Raw genomic sequence first — 11,574 nt, forward strand, 5'->3', positions numbered from 1 at the left:
CATTAATTCTTTATTGAATAAAACTGCATTGTAGTGATTTTTTTCAATAGCTATGCAATTTCGTCTTATTTGTAAGCAACATGCTAGTGTTGTACCTAATCATCGAGTAAAAAAGAAATAATTAAGTAAATGATATAATAAAATTTACCTGAACCTCAGAACAGATCCAAAACCCAATCTCCTTCATTTGAGCATAAACCTATAAGATAGTTAATCGATGCCTGCGATTTTTGATAAATGTTAATTATCTCTCATTTTGCATCTTTATCCTCATATGATATTTTCAGAGATCAAGGTGGAGAGAAGGGGTTTAAGCCTGGTTGCCAAGATTTTTGAAATGATTTTGTAGGCTGAGTTACATAGGGAGATTGGCCTGAATCTCGAGAAAGTTGTAGGGCAGTTTTCTTTTGGTATTAAAGCTAGGTAAGTGGAATTGGTGAATCCCCCCATTTTAACTTTTCTCAACACCCATCGAATCATCTTTAGAAGGTCTTTTTTGATTAGAGACTAGTACTCCCTATAAAAGCATATAGGAAATCCATCCGGTCCTGGAGCCTTATCCGGTTGTAAATTCCAGATAGCTGCTTTAACTTCCTCATCTTCCACTTCTTTCGTAAGCTTGTTGTTCATTTCAGAGGTGACCCCTTTTGGTAAGTGCTTGAGCATGTCTGAGTAGTCTTCTGGATCTTTGTCTTCTGTCAGAAGCTGACAGAAGTGCCTGGAGGCTGCATCTTTTATTGAGTCCTGTGTACTATATATGTTTCCCTCGTTGTCTGTTATGGTGCTCACTGTGTTTCTGAGTTGTCTCACCGTGGCTTGCTTATGGAAATAAGCTGTGTTTTTATCCCCTTCCTGCAGCCAGAGCTGTCTTGATTTCAGCCTCCATTTTTCCTCTTCATCTCTAAGGATTTGGCTCAATTGAGAGTAAGCTTTGCCCTCTTGCTCTTTGTTCTGCTGAGTTAATCCCTGCCTTTCAATACTCTGTTGTATTTCCTCTAGCTCTTGTTTGATTTTTTGTTTGTTTAGCTCGGGCTCTTGATAACTAGTTTTTGCCCAGCTCTTTAAGGCCTGCCTTACTCGTTTTACCTTTGTCTCCCAGATGTGACTTGGAGATCCTTCTACGTGCTGGCGCCATGTTGTCTGCACCACTTCTTTTGCAGCCGGAATCTGATTCCATATTGAACTGTATTTGAATGGGATGGGCCATAACGGGCAATGACTTTGGAGAGATAGTGTTATTGGATAGTGGTCCGAAGCCGACCCGTTAAGAATATTTGAGTAGCCTGATGAAAACGAGGAAAGGAAATTTATACTGATAAGAAATCTATCCAGCCGCTCCATGATGTTTCAACGAAGAGGTTTCAGGGAGTGTTCTGTTTGCAATTGAATCTGCCCGAAATATGGAGAGACGCAGCAACGAAGAGGTTTCCGGGTTTGATGGCGCATTCTTTTCAATGATAGAAGAATTCATGGGGCAAAAAAGAGATGAAGATTACAAATGCGGAAGCAAGAGGAAGTGTTCTGTAGACCACCCCAAATTAAGTTCGGTGTTCACCCCTGAATGGAGAGAAGCTGTCACTCGCTTTGCACAAAAAATTCCAATGGAGCTTCTGATTCGAGAGTTTAATCGCTATTACAACATTTCCATTTCGAAAGGCACATCTGACAAAGATTGTGAGGCCCTTGTTGAAAAAGGTGATGAACTCATTCATTTTCCAGATGATGTAATGGCGAAGATTCTTTCCAAAATGTCAGTGACTGAGGTTTTAACCTCTTGGTCTATAAGCCATCATTGGGCTGCGGTTTGTGCTTCCCAACAATTCATGACTTGGAAAACTGACAAGTTCATTGTGATTAATAACAGTAACTTAGATATGTGGGCTTTTAGCATTGCCTCAAAACGCTGGCTTCTCTTGAACATGCCTTGCGATTGGGAAAAGTTGGGCATGAAGACACTGGGCGTGAAAGCTACTTGTCACGGCTTATTTTTGGTAGCCCGATCTGACTTCAATTTATTTGTTGTTAATCCTGTCAAATCTCAAGTCATAAGTTTGCCCACGATTTTACCACACACTGAAGACCGTCTTAAATTCCTTGAGTCTCTCATTGTTGATGGAACAGCGGAGATGCTGGTCAATCCGATCACACGTGATTTTGAGCTTTATTTGTTCGGCGATTGTGAGGCTGCAGGTGAAAGTTGCGTCCACCTTGCTCAATATTCGTCCACTACAACGGTCTGGACAGTACAACCAATTTTGCGTCATGGTGTTCCTCTCTCCTCCACTCTTTTTCCATCTCCTTTACGGAGTTATCGTCGTATCAACATTGTTCGTGCTATCAACATTTTTACCTGTATTTCCTCCACTTTCAAATCCTTTGATTATCCATATAGGAACCGGCACCATGTGAAGGTTGACGTAAAGTCTTTTCTGAACATCCCTGGAACTATAGACTTAAAAAATAATGGAGGCGCACTACCCATTATGGTCCCTTTTAACGATGGAGCTGGTGATTATGGATTTATATGGGTGGGGAGATTGAAGGGAGATGAGTCAGGGAAAGGGATGTTTGGAAAACTCCCAATAGTCCCCCATTTTTCATTGGGTATATGGAAATTTAGTGAACGGCAGTGGCAGTGGGAGATGATTGATACCATCAAGGCCGAATTGATTGAAGACATGATCAAATCCTCAGAAGGCACAGATTTTCTCGTTGTAGGAGATGGTCGTGACACGATATGGCTAATGCTGAGGGGTAGTGAGAGTATGGTGGAATATAACACAAGAACAAAGGAGTCGCTGATGTTACCGGGTTGCCCGGGGGGCGGGTACATGGATACCAATTTTCACTGGAAAGCACTTATAGCCGAATTTGGATTTTAGTTTAGAGTTCTATTGGTCGTATGAACGAACATGGTGTTTATCTGATCAATTTTTCCATTTTAATTGAGAGTTCTATGGATCTTATGAACGTTGTTTTCCATTATTAGAATAGTAATAAATGATAAATGTGGTTGATATAAGTTATGTTGTTTTCCATTATTAGAATAGTAATAAATGATAAATGTGCTTGATATAAGTTATATTTTTATTTTTAAATGTTATTTGTTGTTATGAGTATCTGTTATTTTTCTTTTTTTAAATGCTATTTGTTATAATGTCTTATTTTTTATTTTTTAAATATAGAAATTCATTTTCAGTCAATAATTGCATAAATTTAGTACTTTTAAAAATTTGTCCAATTGTTGTTCTTTATTATACTGCAGTGTATAATATAATATTTATTGTTTTTAGAAGTGAGCTAGATATGCAAGAGATGTTTTAATATCACGATGGGATCCGTGGATGAGCTCGGTTAGACAGGCGGTGTGCTCCGGATTCTTCATGGACATGTCCTCGTCCCAACATGGTGAAGAGGAGTTGACCTGGGATAGAGCAAGCTCTCGAGGCAGGTGGTGTTCCATGTAAGGCGTGTGCTTCCAATGCATTGGAGCGAAGAATCCTGGTTAGTAGAGAGTGGACAGATGGATAATTGTTTGAGGGGAGGCTCGATGGTCCTTTGTTCGAGGGGAGGATTGTTGGGTATACGACCAAAGTCCCATATTGACTAGAAGTGGAGAGGATCATGGGTATATAAGAATGGACAAATATCTCCATTGGTATGAGGCCTTTTGCGGTAAAGCTCAAGAGCAAATCCATGAGGGCTTAGGCCCAAAGTGGACAATATCATACCATTGTGGAGATATGTGGTGTCCAGAGTTCTTACAATGAGTGAATTACTTTAAAAGGGCATAGTCACGAATCAATTAGTTTTAGTTATAATGGACTTGAAATGATCCAAAAATGTATTGATTGGGTCCTCTAAATAGTTGTGAATACATTCATAGTGATTTCATACGGGCTAAGTAGAAATTGAACGAGCTAATTCTTAATAATTGACATTACAAAGAAAAATCGCCAAAAAAACATTCGGTTGTGATAACCAATCACAATTTAAAATTAAATACAAATATCAATCACCTTTTATAAGAAGTAATAACAACCTTCTATATTTATTAATAAGTAGACAAACGCTATATGACCATTTAACTATTAAAATTTAGTGGAAATGTAAAGACTGTCTCCATTAAAAATAATAATAAGAAGAAGGGACATTCCATATTTCTTAACTGATGGACAAACAAATTTTCCTTATATCAAGATATCAATGTAACTGTTGTGGTTATAGACGCCCGTAGATGGGTTAGTTTATCGATCACCCTCGAAAATGGGAATAGTCGACACAATTTTCGAATAGTGGACACCCAGTTGGGTCAAATGATCCCCAAACGACCCAATTCTTTTATACTTTTTTCTAAACTAGAGCCCCAATTTTTTCTTGGAGCGTTGCTATATATAACAATCATATAACCACCTTTTGTTTAGAAGGAAAAATATGACAAGAGATTCCATATAAGCATAATGGTATGACTCACTAGTGTTCTTATCCATTAATTACGATATGTCGGACATTGAAACAACTCAGAATATGGAGAGTCACCGTAAAGAAGAGGCTTCGCATTTGGATGGTGCATTCTTTCCAATGATAGAAGATTTTATTCTGTAGAAAAAAGATGAAGATTACAAATGTTAAAGTAAGAGGAAGCATTTTGTAGACCACCCCAAATTAAGTTCTGTCTCGACTCCTACATGGAGAGAAGTTTTCACTCGCTTTCCAAAAAAAATTCCAATGGAGCTTTTGATTAGAGAATTTAATTTCTACTACAATGTTCTAATTTCAAAAGGCACATCTAATAAAGATTTTGAGGCCCTTGTTGAAAAAGGTAAATGAAAAGTTGGTCAACTGATTCATTATCCAGATGAAGTAATGGATAACAATCTTTACAAAATCATAGTGGTTGAGGCTTTAGCCTCTTGTTCTATAAGTGATGATTGGGATGCAGTTTGTGCCTCCTAAACATTTCAGTCCGTGAATGTAAAAAGTCAGAAGTTCATTGTGGGCTTTTAACATTGCCTAAAAATGTTGGAATTTGTTGAACATCCCTTGCGATTGGGAAGAGTTGGGCATGAAGACTAAAGGTGTGAGATCTATTTGTGATAACTTATTTTTGGTAGCCCAATCTTAATTCAATATATTTATTGTTAAACCTCTAAGAGCTCAAGTCATAACTTTGTCGATGTTTTTACCACACACTTAAGACCGTGTTAAATTCCCTAACTCTCTCATTGCTGATAGAACAATAGACATGGTACTCAATCAAGTCAGAGGTCATTTTGAGCTTTATTTGTTTGATATTTGTGAGGGTACATGTGAAATTTGAGTCTACCTTGCTCAACATTCTTGCAATTCAAAGTTGAAGACAATACAATACATTTTTCTCTATGGTGTTGCTCTCTCCTTGACTCTTTTTCCATCTCCTTTATGGAGCTTTTGTCGTAGGATTACTGTTATTTGTATTTTCTCTACTTTCCAACTTTTTGGCTATAAATGTAGCAACCAACACCATGCTAGTGTTAATGGAAACTTGTTTTTGAATATCTTGGCAACATTAGACTTCAAAAATCATGAAGGCATATTACCCGTTATTGTCCCCTATAGCGTAGGACTTGGTGATTCTGGATTTATATTGGTTTGTAGATTGAAGGAAGATGAATTAGAAAAAGAGCAATATGAAGAAGAATAAAAAGGGCCTACAGAATCAAGAATCTCAGCCACAAGAGTCTCATCCTACTAGTGCAAATGATTCAACCAATGATGAGAAGAAAATAGAAAATTATGAACCCAAGGTTATAAATATTAATGATTTTGTTTTGAATTATAATTTTGATTATTTAGATTTTGATCATGTTGAAGTGCTTAGTGAAGATGAGAATGATATTAAGGTTCTTATAGCTAAGCTTTCTATACTAACAACTACATGAAATAATCAAGACAAACTATTGCATAGATGTGATGATAAGGAGGCCAATCTCAAGGAGGAGATTATCAGCTTAAAAATTAAATTGGCAGAATTATAAAGGTTGAGGAAGGCATGAGGAAGTAGTACAAAGAGAAGGAATATGAGTGTCAGAGGCTAGAAGATGAAGTGTTGTCCTTGAGAAGCAACGAAAGTTGGAGAAGAGCAATTTGGCCTTGGATAATTTTCTTGAGATCCAGAGATCACCATTGTATAAATCTAGTCTTGGGATTTCAAAAGGGCGAGTCTAGTTTCCATGCAGGTAAAAACACTTAAGTAGAACCAGAAGAACTTGTAGCAAACAATGCCAACCATAAGAGTAGAAAATAAATAAACGAACAAAAAATTAATCAACAAAACCAGTAGCACCAGAGAAGAAAATCTCAAGGATCTCCTACATTCAGAAAATATTTTTCTCCAAGAGAGGATCATGGTAGATCTTTAAAATTCAAAAGGAACCAAAGTTCTTTTGTTCCTTTTGTGCATAAGGTAGAATGTTACAGTCGTCACAAGTTTGGACATGTTGCAACTAAATGCTGAAACAAAATGTATAGATATGATCAGTGTAGGTTGCACCAGTATCACCAACCAAGAAAGTTGGCTAATAGGTATAATCATGCTTTTTATGGTTATTGTTATTCATGTAACATGTCTAGCCACAAGGCATTTGATTGCAGATCCAACTAATGGAGGATAAGAACATTGCATGAAATGGTATAGATATGGCATGAGAAAAAAGAGATTTGATCCTATTTCTTCATATCTTGGCCATGTGGAGTGCTACACATGTCATAACTTTGGCCATATGGAATAGAGACTACATTTTGTCCCATTATTCAAGGAAAAATCAGCAAAAGCAACAAAAATAATGAGGATAGAGTAGAAAACCAGTGAAGGAAGAAAATAAGAAGTCAAAGATAGTTTGGAGAAATAAGTAGCATTAACTCTTCAAGTAGTGAAGAGAATTCCCTCTTGTAGTCCATTAGTATTTCCTGCATATTTATAAAAGGACTGCAGAATTTACAAGAGGTGCATAATCTCAGGGGGAGCCTATGGTAGACTTGTGATAGTTTAATGAGTACAAGTTATTGCAACAACACGTTATGAGATCATTGAGCCTCTTGCACGTTTCAGGTTCACATGATCAACTTGTCTATTGGAGGTATCTTGAGCTCAAGGGAAGCTATGCATACCATGCATAGGAGATATTGGTATATATGAGCATGCATATATATGATTTGAGACATGGACAAGCCATGTATGGGATGTTATATGCACTTTATTACAACCATGTATCTTTCATTGTTTCATCTTTCCATGTTGATAGTCGGTCCAATCATTAGTAGTTTGAGTCATTTTGATGATAGGGATGTTTTGGAGGGGTATCATGAGTTTATGTCATATTTTTGTCATTGGTCCATAGGATATGATGATGAAAACATGTATTTTATTGATATATCGATGTAAAATTCTCATGAAGCCATGTACTTTTATTGTATGTATCTTTGGGTCATTTATTCATGAGTCGTGAGGTCATGTTATGGTCATATATGAGGTCTTATGTCGCTACTACAATCATGAATGTATAATGTTATATGTCGTATAGTCATAGTCAAGTAGATTTTTGGTCCATATGGTTCTTCCTTCTTGGCAAGGAAGCAATGTTTGCAGAGGAAGTAAATCATTGAAGGTTGGATATGATTTTGGAAATGACATATCTTCAAGGGGGATTATTTGTTTCTATTCACTTTAGCCATCCATTGTTGTCATTGTGAAATTCTTGGAGGAGTCCATGTTGTGCCTCATGATATGATTTTATTGTTGGGCCTCAACCTCATGATATGAGTGAAGAGGATGTGTGGCTATTGGTGTTACTGCTATGTAAGTTGCTATGGAGTATGGGTTTTTTGCCTTATGGATATGCACATATTATGTTGTTGTTCATTGTTTCCTATTATTTCTTATGTATATTGTTGTTTCTTATAGAGGTGTTTCATTCGATATGTTTCTTTGTATATTGACTGGTTTAGTATATTTCTTGATGCTGATGTGGAGAGTATATTCATTGGTTGATATGCATCATTCTTAAACCATATGGAGGTTAGATGCTTCGATTTTATACTTGTGTTCTGGGGGAGAGATAGAAGATGATGGTCTAGAGAGTGTGCATGGTTGTCATCAATGCAAAAGGGGGAGATTATTGGCATTATGGTGTGCATGGTTCTAGCAAGCTGATGTTGCCATTGGTTCATTATGGAATTTGGCGCATATGGGAATTGATTTCAAACATATGTAGCCAATTTGATTCATTGATGTCATTCTTGTAGCATCATTGTAACTGTTTGAGTTGGCATTGTGATGGTTATGTTGGAATTGATGTCAACCTTTGATGGTGTAGCTTGTTGGAAGCATGGTGGTCATGGGGGAGTTGTCTTGTGTTTGCCTGTGTTGTCATGCATTGATGTCCATCTTTTGATGCCTTGTTATGCATTGATTGGAGGCATTAGAGATGTTATTATAGGTGGATGATATAGATCTAAAAGAGATGAAAATGATGGCTCATGTGTCATTCAGGTTGTTGAGTTGGAACACCAATTGAGATGGAAACTAGGTCTTCATCTAGGTCTTCATTCTTATTCTCATGAAGATGACTTATTGTAGTGGTGATTTGGCCTCATGATGATGATGATAATGGTGTTGAGATGGTACAATGGTGTACACATGTATTGTATCTTGTGCAGGTGTGTGACTTCCCACGTGCTGACACGGAAACTGTGGTAGAGGAACCCATTCCGGACGAATCTCTGTTTCTCATCAGCACTTTAGATCCGTGGTATGGAGATATAATCGTCTATCTCCAAACCCAATCCTTTCGGCCCGACGCTTCAAAGTCGGAAGGTCGGAAAATTCGATTCCAGTCCCAACAGTACAAAATTATTGGAGATACTCTTTATCGTCGTGGGGCGGATTTAGTTTTTCGTCGTTGTTTAACTCATGAAGAGGCAAAAAGGGTTATGAATGACTGCCATTCTGGAGCATGTGGCGGTCATATGTTTGGGTATGCCACAACTCAGAAGGTGTTGCGTGCTGGCTATTTCTGGCCGTCCATGTTTAAAGATTGTATCATTGCGGTCCGAAAATGCCACAACTGTCAAGTGTTTGATCGCAAGATGCGCGCACCACCTGCTCCTCTCCACCCTATAATTGTCGTTGGTCCTTTTTCTAAATGGGGTATCGAATTTATTACATGTAACCCTCACTCGGCCGGGGGGCATGCGTATATCATCCTTGCGGTTGATTATTTTACTAAGTGGGTCGAGGCGATGCCTACATTCGAGGCAGATGACAAGACAGCTGCGATTTTCGTATTCAATCATATTATTGCTAGGTTTGGTGTCCCACAAGCGATAATCACTGACCATGGACGCCATTTTCGAAACATTATGATGACAGAACTTACAAGCCAGCTTGGTTTACGCCATGATAGTTCTACTCCTTATTATCCTCAAGCAAACGGTTTGGTTGAATCCATCAACAAAGTTCTAGTTATCATGATCCGACGAATCATTGGTATTCATCGGTCGAATTGGCATAACATGTTATTTTCAGCGCTTTGGGCGTACCGGACATCAGTGAAAACATCAACAGGGTTCACTCCTTTCCAACTAGTTTATGGTTTGGAAGCAGTGTTGCCCATTGAATGTGAAATCCCATCACTTCAAATGGCTATCGAATTACTTCCAGCTACTTCCGAAGAGGAGAAGCGTCTATTATACTTAGCTAAATTAGATGAGACTCGACGTGAAGCTGCTTTAGCAATCGAGACTCAAGCGAAAAGGATGAAAGCTTAGTATGATCGCAACATGACCCCTCGTAATTTTTCGGAAGGAGACCTAGTGCTATTATATGGTCAAGCTAACGATAAATTAGGTGCTGGAAAATTCGTTCCTATGTGGCATGGGCCCTACATTGTCAAGCGAAAGCTAGCAAAAGGGGCCTATGAGCTGGTAGATTTTGATGGGGACTCTTTGGGCAAGCCCAGAAATGGACTTTACCTAAAGAGGTATTATGCTTAAATGGTGGGTATGGAGATTCAGTTAGTTTAGTTAGGTTAATTTTTCTTCCTAGCTGGTATGTTTGCTTAGTTTAGACAATGTGCTTAGCTTAGAGAGTGTGTTTTTCGTCGTTATTCTGGCTTATCTTGGTTTTACTCTTGATATTGCAGATGGCGACGCCTCTCCAAACGTACATTGGATTTGCTGATGGTGCTTGTCGTAGTACACAGAATATCTCTTCCGCAGCTTGGGTTATCTATTCGCCCTCTGACGAGTTAGTTTCTATGCATGGGGTGAGCCTCGGTCAAACAACAAACAACATTGCAAAATACAGTGCAGTGATTGAATTATTATCTGAATCTATTTCATTTGGGATTCGGAGTTTGATAGTGAGGTTGGATTCTGAACTTGTTGTATTACAGCTTAATAGAGTCTATGCCATTAGAAATCCAGTGTTATTAAGATTGTTTTTTAGGGTGCGTCTCTTGGAACGTGAATTTGATTACATTGAATATCAGCATATTCCAAGGTCTTTAAATACATTAGCAGATGCAATGGCGTCTCGAATGTTAAATAGACATTTGTAACAATCATAAATGTAAATTTATAAACATTTCATCACACATGTTTAACAAAATAAGCCGGTAATAATGATATATATAGATAGGAGTGTGTCAAAAATATACATCGTCTTCGATCATAGGTTGAAAAATACCTTATGATCGACAAAAATGATAAGTACAAAAAACCAAAAATGTCACATGTGTCTACAAAAGTGACTAGCCAATCACTGGTGGTGCTCTCTATATGAGACCACTGCCCGCGCTACCATACACAGGAACCTCCTGAAAGGTCCTGGGACTGCGACCACATAGCGCTGAAGTCGGATAGGAATATCGTTTATAGTCGTCTCTGGTATGCCCGCCGTGAGACACTCTAAGTCCTGTTCCAGCTCGGCTAAAGTCTCTGCGGCCGCATCCTGTGGGGCCGGTGCTGGTACAACTGGTACTCTTCTCTCAAAAGCCCAGAGATTGGCCGGACGCCGTGGACCTACATCTGCATTTTGAAAATTTGTGCTGTTAGTTTTGAGACGATATAAAAAAAAAATAATAATAATTTAAAAACTTGTGAAAAATGAAGTACCTCTGTCGTCCCATTGTTCTCCCTGTGGAAGAACCATGTCCGGATCATTGCGAAAATCTACTCCGGCATAAGGAAAATCTTGAATCGCAAATACCTGGCTCTCCAACTAGTGAAAGTAACCCGCAGGAAATCAGACAACTCCCGCTCCCTCATCAGGATGCCGGGCCATTACCGAAACCCATCGCGTCAACTTAGGCTCCCGAGGAGGCCCAACTGGAACAATAAGATGCTGGGGATCAGCATTGGAACTCTCTCTAGGGCAAAGCTCACAACTAACGGCCCATATCCAAAGGTCTTCAATTGTCCGTTCTTTGCCCTAGTTAGTTGGCCTTTCATATTGGCCAGCACAGCATCGCACCAGTTGAAAATGGTGCCTCGGAAGCAATCTATAGCCATCTGCATTTGGGAACCAGTGGCTAT

At 38.6% G+C, this 11,574-nt stretch overlaps 1 protein-coding gene across 1 annotated transcript; it reads right to left on the reverse strand.

The window, feature by feature from the left end:
- Positions 1-507: 507 nt before the first annotated feature.
- Positions 508-1,341, reverse strand: LOC149209801 (uncharacterized). The gene has a single exon (XM_089398754.1). The coding sequence runs from the start codon at positions 1,339-1,341 to the stop codon at positions 508-510; it is 834 nt and encodes a 277-aa protein (XP_089254880.1).
- Positions 1,342-11,574: the final 10,233 nt, after the last annotated feature.

This window comes from Pinus tabuliformis, chromosome 1_2 (genome assembly GCF_031772625.1).
Source record: "Pinus tabuliformis cultivar Carrire ecotype Pingquan chromosome 1_2, CPIR1, whole genome shotgun sequence".
Classification (NCBI taxonomy): Eukaryota; Viridiplantae; Streptophyta; class Pinopsida; order Pinales; family Pinaceae; genus Pinus; species Pinus tabuliformis.